This window comes from Natator depressus, chromosome 3, assembly GCF_965152275.1.
Source record: "Natator depressus isolate rNatDep1 chromosome 3, rNatDep2.hap1, whole genome shotgun sequence".
NCBI classification, from domain to species: Eukaryota; Metazoa; Chordata; order Testudines; family Cheloniidae; genus Natator; species Natator depressus.
This window is the reverse complement of record NC_134236.1, coordinates 92065130-92087992: the sequence shown is the minus strand read 5'-3', so window position 1 is coordinate 92087992 and position 22863 is coordinate 92065130. Positions and strand designations below refer to the sequence as shown.

Below are 22863 nucleotides of genomic sequence, written 5' to 3'. Positions count from 1 at the left end.
CCTCTTTTGTCAGCCCTGTATCACTACTCCTTGGAATTTCAGTACAACATGGAGGTAAAAGGACAGCAGAGAAGGCACAGGACTGCTCATTCTAAATGGAGTTTGCAGCTTGTTAAAGTACATATAGAGAGTTCATAATCTCATGCAGAATTCATAATTTGTGCAGACAGATTCCCCCAAATCGTCACAGTAGGACTTTGCATTTGGCTGTTTTAAAATGCATTTTGTTTGTATGGGCCCAGTTTACCAAGCAATGCAGATCGCTCTGTATGACAGCTCTGTTGTCATTGTTCACCACTCTGCCAATATTTGTCACCCTCTAATTTTCTCAGCAGTGAGTTTATATTTACTTATGGATCATTGCAAAAATGTTGAATAATGATGAGCCGAGAACCAATCCCTGCAGAATCCCACATGAACCCCCCAGTTAATGATGTTTTCCCCATTAACTAATTTTTAGATCTGTCACCTACCCTGTCCTTAATCCATTTAACTGTGCTTTATTGATACTGCATAGTACCACATGATATTCTAATTAAAAGATTACCACTAAGTCAGATGCCTTGTAAAAGTCTTTTACACCTATGCAGTTATATTTATCAACCAAGCCTGTAACCTCCTCAAAGAATGAAATCAGGTTTGTTTGCCAAGACCTATTTTCGATAAAACCGTATTGACAGGCATTACTTATGTTCTAATTTAATTCTTTATTGATGGAAAAGCTGACATGAGCTTCAGTTATTTTACCAAGGGTTGATATCGGGCTAACCAACCTGTAAGTACCTGCTTTTAAATACTGGCATTACATTAGCACTCTTCCTGTCTTTTGGGATTTCCCCAGTATTCCAAGTTTTATTAGAAATCAGTGGACCAGAGATCTCCTCCATCATGTCTATTAGGACTCGTAGGGCTTTTCTTTTCACTACTGGGGTAAGTCAATCTAAGTTACGCTACTCTAGCAACGTGAATAATGTAGCTGGAGTCAACATAGCTTAGGTCAGATTATCACAGTGTCTTCACTGGTACTTGCATGCCGCCCCTTAAGCTTTTAGTCATGGGACAGAACCCAGCATGATGCCAAATAAGAAATTTTACCTGGAATTTCTTTCCCATTTCTTAGGACATTGCTAGTTTATCACAGAAATATATTGTTAATTATTCATATTACAGTAATGCTTAGAGGCCTCAAACAAAATTAGGGCCTGACTGTACTAGGGACTGTATGGACACATAATAAGACACAGTCCTTGCCCCTAGGAGTTTACAGTCTTAAATAGACGAGACAGACAAAAGATAGGGGAGGAGGCCCAGAAAGCTGAAGTGATTTGCCCACAATTGTACAGCAGAGCTAAGGATAGAACCTAGATCTCCTAAGACCTAGTCTGGTGCCCTATTCACTCAACCATGCTGCCTCTCACTGTTGCTAGAAATAGTAGTTTGCTGTTCAGAGATTTGTTTTCTGCTATTTGAATATCTCTTTTTTTCTTTTTGTAGATTTAGGCTGTGGAAAGATATTTTTCCTCTTTTTTTTATGTTCTAGTATTGTCCAAAATTTCTGTAATGAAGACATCTAGGCAATCAAGGTGGTCCAAAAAAATCTGTCATTGAAAAACCCATCTGTTTGAATGACATAAGTGACAAAGGGGGAGATAATCTATCATTCTGGTTTGGAGTCTGAATCAGACACTGTTTCCAGTTATGAAGATATGGCTCATTCATTTTTTGATTATCATATTGAGCATATATATTACCTCATATATATGATCAAGTAATATTGACATAATGCATCTACATATCTATAGTATATGTTTATGTATGTCTGCAGTTTTTCATTAATAATTGATGTAAGATGGTGGTACAGTAAGTAATTTTGCCCTGGACTGTTATCTGAAAACCAGTCTCTTTTGTAAGGATTCTTAATCCTTAAATTTCAGAAAACAAAAAATTCCACTGTGCTTTAATAAAAGTATGACTTTATTAAAGACTAAATGTGTTCTCAGTATTAAAACAGATAAGACAGTGAAATTTGCTCTTGATATTATAAGGCTACTAACTAAAAAAATGCCTACAGTTGAACACTGACTGCAATGTTCAAAGTGTAATTCTGACTGATGATAAATGCGAAAAGTCAGTATGTACGTGACAGCCTTTTCTGAAGTACATTAGCTAAAGCTGAGAGCAGACGAATGCATCAATTTGGTAAATGCAAAAATTGTTCAGTTACATAAGAGAGGAACATTATATTACACTGAAGGGGATACTGATATCCTGAGTATTTGAAATATGAGATAGGAAATGAAACAGTTTTTCACCTCATGAGTATGCTACCTTGTGTTCTGTGTTCACTGATTTTGCAGTAAGTCATTGCAAAATTTTTGGTCTGTCTAATTTTTTTTCCAAACAGTTTTCAACTTATTTTTCCCTGTTCAAATTATAATTAATGTTCTGTGTTTTACTCTCCCTTCTTTATCCCTTTTTCTTTTACTTAGTTGATTTCTGAATGTTTCCCTTTATTCCTGTGATCTTTTCTTCATAGCGGCACTGTCTCGGTGAAGCTTTGCATAAATCTATCAGCAATGTAAGTGAGCTACACTTACAACTTGTACACAAGGGCATGCTTGCACTTCTAAACTTGCATACTTTACAATGTTGCTTTAAACTGTGAAGTAAAATACATGATGATATTAGAGACAAGGATATGTATGCATCTGGTTAATAAAAGCTTCTGTGCTGCATCCATTCATCTGTATAAGTGCTCATATCATCTGACATCAAACGCTACATAATATCTGCAGCATTTTTTATTATGTTAAAGCAATCTTGCAGGCAATATATTTGCACATTGTGAAGCTTTCTACAAAGCATGAAATTAATAATGCTATATTATAGTTTGCTGCTTGTAATACAAATCTTAATTGCAGTTTGATTACTAAATTTTCTTCTACTATTTATAATATCTGTCAACTTTTTTAATCTCTTGAAAGACCTAGTTGACAAGATTGCAAGTTCAAAGTACTCTGTATATATCTTTGTGTTCAAGGAGTTATCTGTGTCTTGTCTTGCATCGTCAGTGTAGGGAAAAACCAAATGGGAAGCTAGGAGACTTTGTTACTGTAAAGATGTGCAAAGAGGGAGACTCTTACTTTCATAAATGTGCTTTTAGCATATATAAATACATGGTGAATCATTCAAAATATTTTTAAATGTATGTATGTATGCTTAAAACCCCTTTAATGAAATATGCTATTGTTTCTTTTGATATTTGTGGCAATTTAAACAAAATAAGAAAACTTCACATATACTGTATAGAAAACCTATATTTTTATTAGTTTCCCACATGTGAATTGTTTGTTGTTATGTAGAAAGAAGAAAAGAATGGATATTTCAGAATTATCAGACTAATTCACAGCAGTGGAACAATTGCTGTCACCAGAGGGTGGTATTGTAAATTACAATAATTTACATCTATAATGTCGATACGTATGTGAACAGGTTTTGATAGTGACTGATCGAGCAGTCCTTTATTAATAACACCTATAGTTAAAGCCATACGTTTTGCAAAAATGTGGTGTTTTGTATAATAGATAATACTATTATATTTCACCAGAGGTAAATACTTTTCAAAGCTTTACAGAATCATGTGTTCTGCAGAAAGTGCACATTTAACTGAACTCCATAGGTTGGGATCACAATTTATAATATCACCAATGTAGTACAAGGTAGGAAGTTGCTCAGGAAAGAGCTTGCAAACTTCAGCAGTGCACGGATATCCTAGAACCTGAAGATAAGTAGAGTATTATAGGCAGAGCTGGTAGCTAAACCTATAATTAAGGTTGCCTAATACTTTCCATAATATAAAACCATGTTTTCAGCTGTTTATCATTTTGCCAAACTTTAACTGATTAGGCTGAAATTTTTGATACCAGCTGTCTGCCTCAGGTTAAATTTTTTTATTTTCAAAATGAGCTAAAACGCGTCAGCCATTTCCAAGAATGAGATCAGGGGAACATGCATTGTTTTGTCCATGGTAAAAAAAAAAAATAAAATAAAATAAAAATTAAAAAATTTTAAAAAATGCTGCATCCTGTTAATTGGGAAGCTCTAGTGCTTCCATGCTTTGGAGTAGGGACTTGAAATTCAGCAGGGGTGTCATGCTGGTGTCAGAGATGGGCTTTTTGCCATCTCCACAAGTATTTGCCCAAATATGGCCAAGATGAACAACTCTGAAAATCTCCTTTCAAACACACTCAATAGAAACTTGTTAGAGTCTGGCAGCTAAATTTGCTGAAGCTTCCGTCTTCACTGCATGGACTGAGCATGATTTCCCGACAGTAGTTCCTCCCCGCAGCTGGAGACTGCTGTGGCACTGGGCACCAGAAATAAGAACAGGGAGACTTTCTCTCTTGTGCTGTCAGTGCTCTTGCTGCTGACCAGAGGAGGAGAAGGAAGAAACAGTATGACTGGAATGCAGGGAGTTAAGAGTAGAGGGAAAGGGGGCCAGGAATTCGAGAAAGGGAGGGGCAGAGGGAAAGCAGCATAAGAGCTGTTAGGGGAGCTGTGGATAAGAGTGGAAGGGAAGGGGGCAAGGGCCAGGTGGTGAATTATTGTGGTAGGGAAGCAGAGGGGAAGGGGAAGTTAGACCCAAGGGTGGTGGGCAAGAGCAGAAGGGTAGAACAGTAGGTAGGGTGGAGGGGACTAGATAGGTGCAGAGCAGGAGCAGGAACTGAGGAGTAGGTGTGGCATGAATAGACATAGAGAGGAGGAGGAGGACAGGGGCCAAGGGTGGGTGTGGAGTGGACAGGAGCTGAGATAGAGGGTGGATAGGAATGGGGGGAAGGCTAGGAAGGCAGCAACTAGGGTGGGGTGGGATGGATATGAGTGGGGGGGAGGGCAGGAGCCAGGGTGGCGTACATAGGAGCAGAAGGGGAGTGGGGAGGAGCCATGGTTGGGGAAAATAGATACGGAGGTGGGGGATGGAGGCAGCAGTGCAGGGATGTTGTGAATATACGAGGAGGACAGCAGGAATAGAAGGGAGGGATAGGGTGGATAGAAACAGTGGGGAGGAGTGACAGGAGCCAAAGTGGTGGATAAGAGCAGAAGGAGGAGACAATAGCCAATGTTGGAGAAGAGCGCGGAGGGGGAGGCGACAGGAGCCAGGGTGGGGTGGATAGGAACAGAGTGGGAAGGGGATGAGACAATAACTGGGGTTGGGGTGGATAGAAATGGGGGCTAGGGAACAAGAGAGGTGGCAGAGGGGGGATTGGGCAGAAGGGTTTATAATCACTGAAGCACAGTCTCCTCTAGAACCTCAAATTTAACCCAGAATTCTCAAGTCTCAGCATTCCTCTACTGTCAGCAAATATCTGTGAAACCCACGGGCAAAATGTCTCATTACCCCCTTGTGCTTTGTGAAAATAAAGGATAACAGTTTACTACTGCTACCAGTTATTCTGTAGCTAAAGTGGTAGACATCTGTGCTGTGGATCTAAAGATTTCAGTCTTACTTATGACCTGTGTATGGGTCAGTATGGTTCCACATGATGGAATTTGTTTTTTCCAGTTTGCTTTTTTCCCCCGTCAGAATCTAGGGAATTGGATCTAAAACCCTATATTAGAAGAGTTAGAAGTCAAGCGTTCAAAAGTTAGGAAATGCCTAATTAAGGCTGCCTGTGCAACCTTAATTTGGCCACTTTGTATGTATACATTATGGTACAGTCTTTAATTACATGATAACATACTACTTCCACAGAACCCCTGCTTGCCTCATTCCACGCACAGGATGAATCATACTCTGAAGACGAGTTAGGGTTGTGTAGTGAATGAGGCTGTTGTCAGTAGGACCCCTGCCTCACTTGTTGCAGAAGTTGAGTAGTGAATGCTGGGTAGAATTGCAGGAAGAGAAAGAATGGTCTCATGGTTAAGGCAGCTGAATGCTGCTTTGGAGAATTGTTTCTTCACCTACCTCTGCCACAGAGTTCCTATGTGATGCTTGAAATGTCACTTAATCCAAACTTCCTCTCTGAGTAGTATCCTTACAGGTGCTCCACTGTAGGTGCACTAGCGCCCCCTGTGCCTTTGATCAGAGATTTCTCATAGCAGTTTCCATTCAGCCCTCACGTGCCTGTTAGTCAGTCTTGTGCCCCATGCCGTTGCACAGCACTGCCTGGGCAAACCACGCTCAGTTCCTTCTTAACTGCCTTGGCCTGGGATGGAGCTCTGGCAGTTATCCCATTCAGATTTCCTCAGCTGTATTCTCTTCTTAACAATGAGTCACAGTGTTAGTTTTAGTTCCGAAGTTAGTAAATAGTACTAATATAGTTTCTTTTCTTTAAGAGAGAAAATAATTTTTATTGTGTTTGGATAGGTAGTGGTTAGTTGTTACTGGGAGGTTACATCCGGTTCTCCTGGCTTCAAACATCTGTCATGTTGGGAGGTGATCCCGGTTAGCGATGGGCATTCCCACTGCTCCGTTGCCTCAGAGAATCGCAGAAGTGCAACTTTTGTCTGGCACTGAAACCAAGATCCAGAAAAAAACAGAAATAAAGCTTTGTCTCCTCATGGTGGAGAGCTCTGTATTTGGCTTGTCCATACTTTTCTCTGAACTGGACTTGACTCTGAAGCCCCCTCCGCCTTAGAGGGAACTGCTTGTTAGTCACCAAGAATGAAGCATCAGTAGGGACACAGTGCAGTAACTGTGGTTCTTTGAGATGTGTATCCTTCCCTTTGAAGTTCTCTGCTTTGGAGCTTCACCGTAGAGAAGGAACTGAGGGCAGTTTGCTCACACGGTGCTATGTAGCAATGCCACAGGGTCAGAGACTGACTAACACACATGCGCGAGCCAATTGTACACTGCTGTGAGAAATCTCAAGTCAAAGGCACAGGGGATGCTAGCACACTTAGAGTGCAGCACACTTAGAGTGCAGCACCCATCGGGGGACACATCTCGAAGAACCACAATAATTGCACAGGGTGAGTAATCATTTTTTTTCACAGGTGACCACTAATTGTGTGTTCCTTCTTTTCTGAGTGCCCAACTTAGTCTCTTGGGGTAGACTACTCACAACTGCAACTGAAGTCAATGGGAACTGTACTTTGAACATATAAAGTGCTATATAATAAGGGCTCTGAGAAAATTGTGTTTTCATACACTGAGGTGAAATTGTGAAATTAGCCCAGCCCCACAATTTTTCCCACAAGAGGGATGCTGAAGTGGGCATCCGTGTGTGCCATTCTTATGTTTGGTGCATCTTTTGGGACTCTTCCCCCCACCCCCACCCCAACTGCTGCTCCAACAGCGGGGTAGCCAATGGGCATGCATTGTCCCTCAGGACCTCTCCCCCATTGGCTACACTTGTCCCCTGAGGCACCATCCTTGCTGCATATTAACAAGCCCAGGACAGGAGAGTGGAATCGTTGCATGGAGATGGTTTCCAAATTGCTCAGTAAAAAGAAGCTGCTGCTCCCTGGTCCTGTCCACTCCCCCGGCACTGGTCTGACCCATGCTCACCTGCGCACTACCCCAGGGAGCAGCTGAGCTCCAGCTGACCCACCTGCCAGACTCAGCTACCCCCTTTGCGACCTCAGGGAACAAATACTGGGCAGAGGGGGATACCTGGACACAAGTAAAGGAGGGTGAGGGGGGGAGCTGGGAAGATGAGACAGGTGGAGGGGGAGCAGCTGAATGGGAGGGGCTAAGTTGAGAGCCTGTGGGTGGGAAGGAGGTTTGAGGGGCCAGAGTTGGAACCAGGGACTGGGGTGGCAGGATAAGTGGAGGAGGGAGCTGGGTGTGAGGGACTGGGAAGGACAACAGTTTGAGGGGGGTATGTCTACGAACTTCAGAGTGCAAGACGAGCATATGGATGCTCGTTTCTGCCTTCCTGCTGCTGGAAAAATGGCTGCAGTTCTGGAGGGATCAGCAGCCAGTTTTCTGAGAGGCACAATAGCCAGCACCGCAGCTTGGAACAGAAGCACCTGCAGCCTCAGTAGAGAGGCAAAAACACGTGGTCCAAGTGGCATTGGCTTGCTGGCTACTGTGCCTTGCATAAAACTGACTGCTGAGTGCCCCCTGAACTGCTGTAATTTTCCAACAGTGAGGAGGTGGAAGTGGGCATCTGTGCACCCTGGTTTCCTGCTGTTGGAAAAATTGCAGCCATTTTTGTGGGGACTTGGCATCTGGTTTTATGCAAAGGAATGCAACAGTGATCTTTCACAGACTGCATTCTGTGTGTATCCTAGGAAAATCACTGCTTTACCCATGATGCTGCTGTGATTTTTTTTTTTCTTTTCAAATCTTCAGTTTTCTCAGGGTCCTCTATATAATGCTAAGTATTCTGAAAAATCTGGTCCTAGGAATCTCATATTGGGTACCCAAAACTAGTGGACACTTTTTACCTTAATTTCTCTGTGCCTTGGTTCCTCTCCCAGGAGTGTTGGGAAAATAAATTCATAAATATGTGTGAAGCACTGAGGTACTGTAGTGATGTGTGTCATAGAAAAGACCAAGGGGAAATTAATATTTTTTTATTCAGAGCAGGGTTTGAATAGTGTATAGTGACGAAGGCATGAGGTTGCACATTGAACAATGAGGGTGAAACAAAATATTGAACAGCTGCTCATTCAATGAGCACTGTTCATCCTGTTCACAGAAGGCGGCCGGGGTCCTGTGGAAAAAATAGTATGTGATTATGTAATTTAAAGACGGTATCATAATGCATACTCACGGAGGGCTGAATTAATGTTGTACAGGCAACCTTAATTCAGGTATTCTCTAACTTTTAATTCCTTCAACCTTAATGTTCTTTTAACAAAGGTTTCTAGATGTACGTTTTATATTTAGGCCAATAGGAGCTGTTAGGGTTCTCAAAACTTTGAAAATTGGTCAATTTAGGTGTCTAAATTTAGATTTCTATTTTTTAAAATCTTGTTCTAAATGAAAAGGAGATAGCAAAGGAAGATCGAGAGAAAAGAAAGTTAAAAAGAACGCTGATACCTACTTAGAACTCAGAATGGAACAAGTAATGTATATGTTTCCTACTACTTTGCATTGCACATATAATACCTTGCTTCTTAAAATTATGGTAAAGGAAATGAAAATGATCCATTTTGCATTGCTTTGCTGATGTACACTGTTTAAAACATATTTTTCATGCTAATTATATGCTCTGACATTAAGAAATTCTGCTAATTCATTTACTTCATACAGGAAGTAAAGTAAAAAAAATTGTTAGTGTACACAATAAGAGTTTTTCATGTATAGTTTAGATTACAAAATTTAATATGATCTTTCAGCTATAGCTAAATCTCCTTTAAAATGTTACTGTCAAAGCATACTTATCAGGATAGTGTGTGTTTGTATGTATATATATACTCAATGAATTTTAAAGACAACCAGTCATGGTCATTTCACTCAAATTTAATTTGCTTGTTTTATTTAAGTGCTAATTTTACTTTAAATGTAGCTTGTTCCCTTACAAATCTGCTTTAGCTTTGTACTTGTGATAGAATAATTTCAGCAATAATATAAATGTTGCGAATTTCACACAGTTATCCTTTGCATGCTACTCTTAATTTTATTTTATGCTGTAAGCTTTAATTCATTGCAGAATAGCACAGAGTATATTGCTATGACTTTATCATTTATTTCATAATTAATCTTGGCATGTGCACAATTAAATGACACTATCAGTTTTTTCATCAGTTTTATATAACACCGTCTGAGGCTAAGAAATATTTTTTTTCTATACTAATTTAAATACTTTGCCATTTGGCAATTGTATTTTTTCCTCCTGTGTGCTCAGTGGAGCAAAATTCATTTTTGTAACAAACTTTCAGTTTATTCTTGTTCCCCAAGCTGGCAGGTGCTGAGGGTGCCTTGTCAGCAACCATTCTGTCCAATTAAGGAGTTGTGTTATTTGGATCCAAATGGAATCCCGTCAGTCCAGTCTTCTTTGTCTGGTAGGATGATGGCTAAGCCATTGGACATTAAGATTGGAGTATAAATTTACAGTTGAGATAAAGGATCATGGAGCTCCCTCATGGTCTACAGGAAATCATATTATATTCAGATATGTCTGTTTGTTCACTAACATCATTATTTATGTCAACAAGTTTCCAGAAAAAATATACATTTGTTAGTTTAATTGCTATGGTGTTAGTTAAGAGACAGCAGAAGAATCACAAAACATTCTAATTTTATAGAACAAAAGAAGTGAGATAATTTAACTTAGTTGTGGTAGAGGTGCTACATTTTTAAAAATAGACAATTGCCTATAGTTTAGGACCATAGAAATTAGAGATGGAAAAGATTTACTTTTCTAGGTCTTCTAATCCATTTTTTTTGCCAGTCAGGATTTTTCCTACATAACCTTGATGAACGTCTCCACAGATTTTAGTAATTTTAATGTTTCCAGTGTTGGACCTCAGACCTTGATAGTGTCATTTTAATGTTTTCTTTGTTAAAGATCTGGAAGAGCATTTTGGTAACACGTAATTCATTTATTAAACATCAAATACCTTATAACTAGTGGTGTTTTAAGGATGTATCTTAAAGTGAGAGCCCTCACAAAATCCTTTTATTCTAATTCTTGTACTTCTGAGGTAAACTGTATAACAGAATTCACTAGTTATAAATTACTGTTTCTCTCTTGTGTTTTATGTTCTGGATAGTTCCATGATATTTGGTTAAAATCAGTAGATATGTTATCTGAATTTCAGATTAAGAAATGTGGTGATGTTCAGAAGTATGTTCTAGAAATTTCATATCTAAAGTTCATATCAAATATTTACTTCTTGAAAGCATTTTTTCCTGATTTGACATTTGTGTTTATGATTTACTGATGATTGCTATTCTGTGGATTAGATCTCCTTGCTGAAACAGAACCTGGAGATGCAGCTTTCCCAGTCTCAGAGCTCCTTGCAGCAGCTACAGACCCAGTTTAGTCAGGAGCGACAAAGGCTTACCCAGGAGCTGGAGGAACTGGAAGAAGAGCATGAGCAAAGGCATGAATCCCTGAAGGAAGCACATATCCTTGCATTTCAAAACATGGAACAAACAAAAGAACAAGAACAAAAGGCATGTTCATCTGGATATTTCAGACAAGTGTATAGGGCACACCACAGAAACATGATTAAACCAATATACAAAATACTGAGAGAATCAGTAAAGAAAACTCTACATTATTTCTTATTTCTCTTTTCAAGAGATGTAACTTACATTAGTAATATGGTTACTACAGTTAAATATTACGCAGGCAAATTGAATAACATCCTTTATAATATAGACATTACCTATTAGAAGTTTAGCACCCTGCTCTGTCTTCTGGCATCATGTTAGTATTTTTAATCATTATCAACATCAGCTACATATTTTTGTCCAACAATCTGATTCTGAGGGTTTTTTTAAAAGTTCCTACTGCACTATAGTTCATGTTGTTGTATGTAATAACTTTCTTTGTACTTTCCAGTATATCCAGTATAGCTCTTTTTTTAATTTGTTACATTATATTTCTGAAATGTGGTCACCCCATCTCAAAAAAGATGTATTGGAGTTGGAAAAGGTTCAGAAAAGAGCAACAAAAATGATTAGGGGTATAGAGTGGCTTCTGTATGAGGAGCGATTAATAAGACCGGGACTTTTCAGCTTGGAAAAGAGACGACGAAGGGGGGATATGATAGAGGTCTATAAAATCATGACTGGTGTAGAGAAAGTAAATAAGGAAGTTTTGTTTACTCCTTCTCATAACAAGAGAATGAGGGGTTACCGAATGAAATTAATAGGCAGCAGGTTTAAAACAAACAAAAGGAAGTATTTTTTCACAAAATGCACAGTCAACCTGTGGAACTCCTTGCCAGAGCATGTTGTGAAGGTCAGCACTTTAATAGGGTTCAAAAAAGAACTAGATAAGTTCATGGAGGATAGGTCCATCAATGGGCATTAGCCAGGATGGGCAGGGATGATGTCCCTAGCTTCTGTTTGCCAGTAGCTGAGAATGGGCAACAGGGGATGGATCACTTGATGATTACCTTTTCTGTTCATTCCCTCTGGGGCATCTGGCATTGGCCACTGTCGGAAGACAGAATACTGGGCTAGATGGACCTTTGGTCTGACCCAGTATGGCCGTTCTTTTGAAAAAACTTCTCACACCACTTCTCAGAATCTGCTAGAATCCTTTTGAAATTTTTCTTCACACTTGTGTACATCATATGCTTCCTTATTTTGTCTACTGTTTAAGGCCCTGAACCTGTAGTGTTTGTGCATGGGCATACCACTGTTCCTGCTTAGAGCCCCATTTATTTTGTTGGGGCTCCGTGTGAGATGAGGAGTCCTCTCATGAGCAATGTACAGTAAGATCAGGGCTGAACGTTGTAACATTACTTCTAGTACAAATACTTTTAAGCCTATTCTGACACCTTTGCTCAAATTGAGTACAGTAGAACCTCAGAGTTATGAACACCAGACTTACAAACTGACCAGTCAACCACACACTTCATTTGGAACCAGAAATACACAATCAGACAGCAGCAGAGACCAAAAAAAAAAAAAAAGTACAGTACAGTGTTAAATATAAACTACGAAAATAAAAGGGAAAGCATTTTTCTTCTGCATAGTAAAGTTTCAAAGCTGTATTAAGTCAATGTTCAGTTGTAAACTTTTGAAAGAACCACCATAACGTTTTGTTCAGAGTTGCGAACAACCTCCATTCCCAAGGTGATCATAACTCTGAGGTTGTATAGTAGTACCGAACTTTACATGTAGTACTGTTCATTTCAGTGGGATAATCTGTACAGCAGAGTGCTGCCTAATTTGAGAAAGGCTGGCAGAATCTAGACATTTGTGATTTTAAAAAGAATTTTCAGAACTGAAAATATGCATCTGTGTTCTCAACCTGGGAATGATTTTTTTCATAGTATTTAAAAGGTGATAAAGCATTTTTCTTTTACCCACTGTAAGCTCATTGTCATGCTCAGAAATGATTTTTTGGTTTGATACTTCATTTTGTTCACACCTGGATCAAAACCACCAGAACAATAAATAACTTTAGAAATTTAAACTTTGGGTGTACATGGTAGTTGTAGCCTGCCCTTGGTCCATGAACAAATTGGGAGTAGGTTGTGGTCCTTACTCTTTATACTCAAAAGTACTCGAAAGACTCCTCTATGGCACTTTAATTTGGAGAAGTAGAATAAAGAGTACATTTTTAATGATGGCTTGAGCATGTCAGTGGCTTTTTTAAATGATAAATGGAGGTATTTTTAATAATACATGCATTTTTTTTGTCATTTTAAAGAGAATCCCTCCTGTTAGTTCATTGTTAAATATTTTATGCATTGTTTAAGTCTGTGTAAAAAAAGTTCTTCTCCTTTTGGATTTCATAGGAACTAGAAGAGCATTTACAACAAAAACATTCTGAAGAACTTCAGACACTGAAAGAAGCACACAAACAAGCTATGGAAGGTTTCAAATTGGAAATGGAACAGGAACTTCAGACTCTTCGATTTGAGCTAGAAGATGAAGGGAAAGCTATGCTAGGTATCGTATTTTCAAGCTAGTGTAAATTGTATCAGAAGATGTGATTGCCATTTGCATAATTAATATAATTGTAGACATAATAAAGCACTTTCCACAAACTTCATAGCACTATAAGTGAAAAATAGTATAAAACTAAGGATGACATTATGAATAAAGAAGGTAAATAATTTAAATAAATATAAAGTTGTAGAATGGGATTTTCAAAAGCACTCAGCATTGGCCTAACTGTTTGTACTGAAATCGACAGGAGTTTGATTTCAATGAGAGCAGACAGATCAGCTGAGCCTTTGGAAAATCCCACTATTAAGTGTTCTAGAATGATGTGTCAGCAACCATAATTTCATGATGGAGAAAGTTTCAGAAAGTACCAGTGAAATAGAACAACTAGAACAGTTTCAGCATATACATGTAACGAAGTAAAAATGAAGACGCTAAGGATCCATCTGTACGGCAAAAACATTTTAGTCAGGTGACTCCATAAGTACTAATTGCTAATTACTATGTATATTACTAATCTGTAGTGTATTACAAATCAATCTGTGATTTGTAGAATAGACAGACCCTTAACTAGAAAGGTCCATAGTTTTAGCCTGGTTAAGGAATGTGGTTACTAAAAAATCAGCTTGTACATGACTGGGTTCCTTGACTTTTTTTTATTTTTGGCATATAGATGAGTATCATTTATTTATTTATTTTTGAGCCCCTATGAATGTGCTAGGCACTGCACAAAACAGAAGAAGATCTCGTCATTTCCTCAAAGAGTGCGCAATCTAAATTCAATACAACAGAACAAGTGAGGATCATAGACTGATGAGAAGGTGAGAGGAAGGACAAAGGGTGACAATCAAACAATTTACTCCATAACACGCACACACACTTGATAGTTCTGATTTGTTTGTTTGTTTTTTAATTTAAGGAACCTTTTCCCCCCTCTCACTCTTTCAACTGGTGAGATGGCAGGAATTAGCTTTTAGAAAGAATTTGAATGAGGCAAGTTAGGTGGCTTGCTGAATAGACTTGTGGGAAAAAACTGGACACTTAAGGTGCTGAGGAAGAAGACAGATGCCTGTGAGATGAGGTGATTAAGGGAGTACGGAAGCTGGTGTCGCTGGTGGAGCAGAGGGGATGGGGAAAATGCAAAAAGTGGCTAGATTGTACAGGTGGGCAAAGGTTGTATGATGGTAGGACCTTGAAGGCAAAGACAAGAAGATTGAAATGAAATGCTGTGCAGTGGAGACCCAGTGAGTGATTCAAAGAGGAGAGAGGATATATTCAGAGCAAGAGGGGATTCAGAAAGAAGGAAGACGGGGGAGATATTTTTGGCAGTGATATTTTGGCTTGACTGGAGGGTGAGGGGCAGGTGGCAAGGGTAGTACGAAAAAAAACATGAAGAGGAGACTTCAGGAGTCACAGCAGGAGGTAACAAATACAGAGAAGTGATTTGCCCATTCGGACAAAAAGGAAAAGGCAGATTTTAGAAATATTATGAAGGGGAAACCAACTGCATAGGAGTGAGAAGAAGAGGGAGGATTCAAAGATTATCTCTCAGTTTAAGGGCCTTGGTAACAGGGAGCATTGTGGTGTTGTCAACTGCAGCAAAGAATGGGGGAAATGGGCCTTAAAAAACAAATCAAAAATAGATTTCAAATTTTGATTATGTACATAGTTGCAAGATGTCATTTTGGTATAAGATGACATTTCTCTGGTAGTTTCTGGTTAGGTCACACTTTATCCATGTCACATAATGAATAAGCAAAAACACACTGTACATGCAGAAATGCTTGGCAATTAGGTACCAGCAACATGTCTCACCTGAGCTCACTACTTTCATTCTGCCTTGTGCGCTACCATTTTCGTTCCTTCTTTTGGTAGTGCTTACTTCCTGTTCCCTTAATTGGAATGTTTCCTTACTAGTTCAGCATCTTTTCCAGTTAGTTTAGCTTAACCTTTCCACCTGAAAAATCAAAGAAAACAATCCTCTAGCTACTGAACTTTTGATGAGGCAGTGCATCTCAGCAGTACTGGGTCTCCCTATCCATCTTGCTTACACTTCTCTGAGTCATTGTTTGGATCAGTCAGAGACCAGAGTTAATCATGCTTCCCAGCTGGTGAAGAGCCTGTGCTCAGAGATCTCTCATCCAAATAGAGCTGCTTGTTATCTTTTTTCTGGAAGATCTCTCTTTTCAAACTGTTTTTTGTGAATCTGGGGGGTTTTGTTTTTTTGGTTTTTTTTGCTGGCTTGCCCTTTGTGGTGGCATAATCCCAGCTTTCTACACCCTGTGATCCTCATTATGTCAAAACTAATAACCCATTGCAGTGAAAAGAAAGGGTCCAATATTAAATCTTTTCAGCACATTATCAAAGTCATGACTGACTCTAGTCTTCTCACACAGACAAATCTCCTGTAGACTTAGTTAATGTTGGCTCTACAACACTAGCCAGAATCTCCTTTCTGATCCTGGAAGGCAGAGTATCAGGGATAATGCCAATTTCAACTTCTTGGACAAGGACTATCTGAAGTAAGAGCCTCCAGACACCTTTCACGAAAGGACCTATCTGCTTGTTGCAGGAATCTGACAAAACGTCTCACATTATCCCCACCCCTTCCCTCAGCCCTAACAAAAAGTAGAGAGGATTTGCTCTTCATTGCTGAAGAGGGGAATCTGGACAATGCCATTCTTCAGTTGCACCCTTCTTTTATGGTTCTACTGAGCAGTACCTGGGCAGTCCCAGACTCCTGTTTTGCCAACTCTGCTACAAGTAGAGACAATCTGCATGCACACAAAGCAAAACTGTTGTCTTCTCCACTGAAAGTGAACTCCGCAATGGTCTGTTGCTCCAACCAGTCCAGTAACTGGGTATTTTTGTGAACCAATCCAGGAGTTTCCTCGTAATCCTGCACAGTCTCATGCACCTTGGAATGCTCTCCCAGATCCACAAAGGGATAGTATTCATCTTAAAAAAAGGTCTGTCTACATTAGAGCTGGAAGGTGTAAATTCCAGCTCAAGGAGACATCTTTGCGCTAGCTCCAATCAAGCTAGCAGGCTAAAAATAGAAGTGTAGCTACTTTAGCCTGAGCAGCATGAGGAACTAGCTACCCTGAGCACAATCCTGTCTGAGATGCTAGATGTGTACTTGGGTTGGCTAGCCCATCCCACCACTTGCATCAGTGCAGCCCCACTTCTATTTTTAGTGTACTTGCTCGATCAGAACTAGTATGGGTATGTCTCCTTGAGCTGAGTTAATACGTTCCACCTTTAGTATGGACATACTTAAAAAGTATTGCAAAACAGGGACCTGCAGTCAGGGAATTTGTGATGCAGTTAGCTGCACCACATCACTAATTAGTAGGCTCTCTCAATTCTTTTAAGGTACCCTTGAAAAATTGACTTGACCTAGAGTTTAAACTCACCTCGGAGCTATAAACCTTACTTTGAATCTGTGAATATTAAATTTCTGGTTTTGGCTGCTGTTGTTTAAACTGGATAGGTCAGTGAATTGTTTTTTTTTCTCATCAGCCCTTTTAGAAGAGGGATGTTGGTAAATTGGAGAGAATTCAGAGAAGAGCCACAAGCATGATTAAAGGATTGGAAAACATGCCTTATAGTGACAGACTGAAGGAGCTCAGTCTGTTTTCCTTAGTAAAGAGAAGGGTAAGGGATGATGTGATCACAATCTGTAAGTACCCTACAGAAATGTGGTAGTGCAGCAAGTTGATAATAGGTTCTTCAGTCGTTCAGACAAAGGAATAACAAGATCCATTGACTAGAAGTTGAAGCTAGACAAATTCAGACTGTCAATAAGGCATACAATTTTAACAGGTAGGGTAGTTAATTATTGGAACAATTTACCAAGGATCATGGAGAATTCTCTATCACTGGCAATTTTTAAATCAATTTTGGATTTTTTTCTAAAATATACATCCTAGTTCGAACAGGAATTACTTGGGGAAGTTCTTTGGCCTGTGTTATACAAGGGATCGAACTAGATGATCTCAGTGGTTCTTTCTGTCTTTAGAATCTATGAATCTGTACTGTCATCTATAAACACACGTGTTTTTATGTATTGCACCTTCTTTCATGTAAAATCAGATTTTCTGTCCTTTTTTTGGCCCTCTTTTTTAACAAGATAGAGAATCAACAATATTGCTGCATATCAAAAGAACAATAAAATATTATCTTAACAGAATCCAAAAATTTGAATTAGATGAATGTCTGTTTTTCTGATTTGAGGGTTCCAAAAAGAGATTTAAAGTTTCCAGAATACTCTGGCCTCGATGGATTAAGTTCCGAATGCAGGGGGTGAACCCCAGATGATAGGGATTAAATATAATCTGATTAGATCAACTGCCACTTAGGGTATGTCTTCATTGCAGAGTTAACCTAAACTTTAACTCTTAGCCCCAAACCCTCTATCGTCCACACACACACACAACTTTTACCTGGCTTTGGTGGTATGTTACCAGCGTGGGTATTCAGACTTGTGGATAGACAGCTCAACTCAGGCTAACGCAAATCTGTCTACCCATGCTGGGAATCATACTTTCCATTTGCAGTGTAGATTTACCTTAAGGGCCTAATCCAAAGCCCACTGAAGCAAATGGAAAGATTCCCATTTACTTCAGTGGGCATTGGATGAAGATCTAAATGGCAAAAATGTGAACAGCAAAAGATCAAATGAATCTCATACTTCCTGACAAATGGCAGTTTATATAGGATAGATGAAAGTTGATACCAACAAGGATGCCATTATAGTAATCAAGCAGAAAAAGCACCAAAGCATGCACTAGAGCTTGTTGGGTCAACTATTAACCACAGCGTCTCAAAATGCTTAATAAATGAAGTTGACACACGTCTTAGCAGTAAAATCAACTTCAGACTGAATGACAAATCTGAGTTGAAAATTACATCGAAATTCCATACAGTGGAGGCTAGGGTGGTACAAAATTAGTTTACTTCAAAATAGAAGGACTCACAAGTGGAAAGACAAGTGACATGGCTGAAAAATAGGATTTCACCCTTACCCAAGATTAATAAGAGTTCAGCATACATCCAGTTAGAGCTGTCACTCAGGATACCTCAACACTGCAGCTGCCTGCCAGCGTGCTTCCCAGCTCAGGTAGGTAGACATGCACTAACTCTGCTCCAGCTAGGGTGCTGAAAATGCAGTGTACCCAGCTTGGGTTTCTGCCCAAATACAAACCTAGGATTTGTGTACTGTATCTCAGTGATCTTCAGCAAGTCCAGTTCCTAACTGGACTGACCAGTTTTAATCCTGCATTGCTAGTTGCAATGTACCAGGCAGCGGGTTTCACTTAAATTACAAGCAGAAAAAAAACCTGCCATATTGTGACTGGCAACCGTTGCTGCATGTATGTATGGCAGTGCGCGCCTGTGGCCGTTTCCACTACAGTGCCCAAGTCAGAAGGCCTCTGGGACCACTGCTAATGTGGCACCCGGATCCCACTCTGCATACAAGGCCCTCAGTACGCCCAGTCGGCAGCTCCTGCTTCTCTCAATGCCAGAAAGCAGGACAGACCCAAGACTCATGAGCAGTGAGGTTAAGCAGCAGAGGCCCGGGGGCATTGGTTCCTGAGAGCTTGGGAGGAGACAGTAGGGGAGCTGCCTGGGCTGGGAGGGAGTGGGTATAGGGGCTAATGGGCCAGGGGAACAAGGTTGATGGGAGAGGATAACCTGGGAGGGGAAGAGGAGGGTCAGGCTTGTGGGGGGAGCAGTTGCTGTTTTTTCTGTATCTCAGAGGTGACAACTTTATTTGGGCCCCTACCAGCTTCCATCTGGGGTCAGTCACACCAGCTGTTGCAGAAGTCACAGAGGTCACAGAAAGGCATGGAATTCTGCTTGCCCACTCAAGAGGTTGAAGGACTTTTTTTTCAATGTGCAATTAAAATGTCATTAACTGGAGTGTGTTTTTTTCCATTATCAGTCATGGTAAAAAGGAGACAAGTAGGTTTTGTGCCGAGGCTGGTAAACATCCAGGGCAATTTTGCAAGTAGTAAAACATAGTTTATCACTCAGGTAAGCAGACATGACTCTGAATGTGCACAGGGAGCAGATGTGATGTATAAGATCCCATTTTATTTTTCAGATTAGAACACGCTTTAAGAACAAGCATACTGAGTCACCAATACAATTTCCTGCAGCACATGGGTTTTCTAGTATTGAACAAGTCTGACTTTGCTTAAGATAGAAGATAGATGGTGTGCAAGTTCAAGGTGTAGGGTTCCAAACCTAAAATCAGCTTGATATGTTCAACATAGATTTTATGTTAATTTATACAAGTAATTTTCTGTCTCTGTTTATTAGGTGAGCAGTAATATTTTATCAGAGTTGGATTATTATGTTAATTAACAATAATGTTTACAAAATAAACATTTTTCCTTTTAATCATTGTAACTAGCCTCTTTGCGCTCAGAGCTAAATCATCAACATGCAGCAGCAATTGACCAACTAAGGCACAACCATCAACAAGAATTGGTAGCTGCTAAAATGGAACTTGAAAGAAGTATAGAACTCAGCAGACGACAGGTAAATAAGCATTAATGGTAACTGGATGTAAAATTGCATATTTAGAATTTGTTTTGTGTTAACTGGAGAGCATAACTGTACTATAAATGCATATTGAGGACTTTAATCTTCAAAAGGCAGTCAAAGCTGAAGACGGTGCTCCTTCATCAGTTTGTCTAATCTGCCACCTCTTTTCCTTCTTCCTTCCCCCATCAACAAACCTAACTGGGAGTCTTAAACTAGCCCCCAATTCAAGTCTATAAACTAAATTTCAGATTCAAAATTGTCCAGCCATTTTGAGGGCACAGTGACTGGACTCAGAGGTGGAAAGTGTTATTTCCCACTAAAGTTAATCTGCTAGACTTGTCTTTTAGCAAGACTTCAAGGCTAAAACACTGGTTTTTTGTGGAGCCACTGTTGCTCTAGGAGCCTAAATCCAACATTTAGGTGCCATGGAAAACTTCAAAATTCCCACTAAGTTGGCACCTAACTCCATAGCACCCAAAGTCCCTAGAAGCCTACGTTAGTGGGCATGTGCACAGCCACCTCGCTCTAGGTGCCTGGGCACCTATCTCGTTCCTAAACTCTAGCAGGTTCTTCAAACTAGGCAATGCCCTTCCGCTCTTGCCTGTGGAGCCTGATCCTGTTGGTGTTCTCAGAGTACACTGAAACCCATACAAAATTGCCAGAGGAGGAGGTAGAGATAGTGATGCTATGTTCGTTATAACTTTAGCCCAGTGATTAGGGTAGTCACCCAGAATGTGGGAGTCCCAGATTGAATTAACCCCTCTTCCTGATGTAAATAAGGGTTTAAATTTGAATCTCCCACCTGCCATGCCAGTGTCCTAGCCACAGAGCAAGGGGCTATTCTGGGACAAGTCTCTCTGTCTCTCCTATTGAATCTGTTCCATTGTGTATAAATAATTAAATATGAAATGAAGCAGAGTGAATGGACCAGGGTCTCCTACATCCCAGGTGAATGCCTTAACTGTTGGGATACAGTGTCATTTTCTCTCTCTCTCTCTCGCCCACCTTCTTCTCCTCCTCTGCCAGTTTTTGTGAAAAATAGCTTAGGTACCTAAGTCCAGGAGAAGGTCCACAGCTGTGAATCCTGAGTGGCGAAAGTCACCTCCCTTTGGCCTGGAGTTAGGCACCTAAGTCCTTCTGAGGGGTGGAACTTAAGCCATGCATTCTCCTGTTAAATGGTAAATAAAAAAAATCTAAAACAAAAGGAAAAGTAAGCTATGTTGTTATCTTCCAGAGACAAGTATTTTGCATCTGAAACAGGAGTATATTAAAGTATACTTTGTTCTTGATATTTGTTTATCAGGAGAAGGAATTTTTGTGCCGAGTATCAGATCTACAGGATGAACTCAAACATCGCGACCATCATATATCTGAATTGGACAAGGAGGTTCTGACTCTGCATGAGAATATAAGTGACCTAACCAAGGAACTAGAGTTTAAGGGAAAAGAGGTTCTCAGAATACGCAGTGAATCCAACCAACAGCTAAGGTATGAATTTTTCTACTATAAACTAAAATATTTTCCCATTTGTTAATCTCAACTGCTAATGTTTGTCATGCCCTTTGTGGGTTGTTAGTTTAGATATTTAGTCATGTGATAATGTACATCATTTAGCCTCTGCCAGGAAGTAATACAAGTAGATATTATTCGGTTCAGCTGTAATTTTAATAACATATTTTGGCTAACTTTAAAATCCTCTTAAGTGTTTTTTAAAACTCATTATGCTTATTTAATTTTTAAAAAAAAAGTATTAAAGGAGATGACTTTTCAATGAAATAAGCTTGAAGCATAGAGAAAAGTGAATAGTACGATTTGATGATTCAGTAATTGCTGACAGTGGTGTTTGGTGTTGTACAAAAAGCCGTTTCAAACCTGGCAGAAAATCATGATGAACAAAGAAGACTGATGTTAGAATAACTATTTTTTTAACCAAAAAATAAATTAAACAGGATACATGAGCAAGATTTAAGCAAGAAACATGAGAAAGAGCTGGATGTCATGACAGCAGACCACATCAGAGAGAAACAAAGCATTCTCGCAGATTTTAATAAGACCCAAGAGCTACTCAAGGAAATTAATTCAGCTTTACAAGTTTCGTAAGTTTTATTACATTAAAAAATCATATGTGGCTGAGTTTTGAGTGAAAAGTGATTCATTAAGGTATCCAATAAGTTATCAAGTATCATTTGAGAGAGAAACATATGCAAAAACCACCCCCAAATATGGGGCCTAATCCTCCATTCCTTATACACTCAAAATTCCCACAGACTTCAGTGGGAGTTTTGTGAGTGTAATCAGACCCAAAGATACAGGGTAGAAAAGACAACATTACATTGGTATAGCGCTTAATAAATTGGAGGGAACATGTTTAAAGTTTATATTGTTGCTGTACATTACTGTACATAAGTGAGAAAATAAAATAGCTTAAGTAAAGCTATAAATACCGTAGATCATGTACACTGCCAAAATATTGACTGTAAAAGATGAGGAGGGTAAGACATTGTTCAATAATTATGTTTAGCTTTTATCAAAATCCAATAAAGATTTCCACATGAACAAGAAGATTTCTGTTTGACCTTGTAAAAATGGGTGAAAACTTTTTCACCACAGGAAGCTCATACATTTTTCTAATAACTTAGGCCAGGCAGGGAGTCATTTCTCTGAGCAACACAGAATATCTCTTTACAAGAGTTAAAACAGCACATACATATCTCTTTTAATATATATCGAGGTCATCCTACCCATATATACAAAGGAGAGGAGAAAAAACAGGAGAGCCTGCA

The 22863-nt window shown here is 39.5% G+C and overlaps 1 protein-coding gene across 10 annotated transcripts in view; it reads left to right on the top strand.

Annotated features, from left to right (window-relative positions):
- Nucleotides 1–22863, top strand: part of FAM184A (family with sequence similarity 184 member A) — a 168952-nt gene that overhangs the window by 123290 nt on the left and 22799 nt on the right. For 5 of the 10 annotated variants that reach the window (XR_012638821.1, XR_012638822.1, XM_074948319.1 and 2 more), the window contains exons 10-15: nucleotides 2537–2578; nucleotides 10859–11071; nucleotides 13375–13528; nucleotides 19947–20074; nucleotides 21384–21568; nucleotides 22030–22176. Coding sequence is in view for 7 of the 10 variants with exons in the window: in XM_074948319.1 (XP_074804420.1) it covers nucleotides 2537–2578; nucleotides 10859–11071; nucleotides 13375–13528; nucleotides 19947–20074; nucleotides 21384–21568; nucleotides 22030–22176 (869 nt within the window). In the remaining 3 variants the exon portion in view is untranslated. The remainder of the gene's footprint in view (nucleotides 1–2536; nucleotides 2579–10858; nucleotides 11072–13374; nucleotides 13529–19946; nucleotides 20075–21383; nucleotides 21569–22029; nucleotides 22177–22863) is intronic. The other 5 variants (XR_012638823.1, XM_074948317.1, XM_074948321.1 and 2 more) reach the window with 3 other exon arrangements.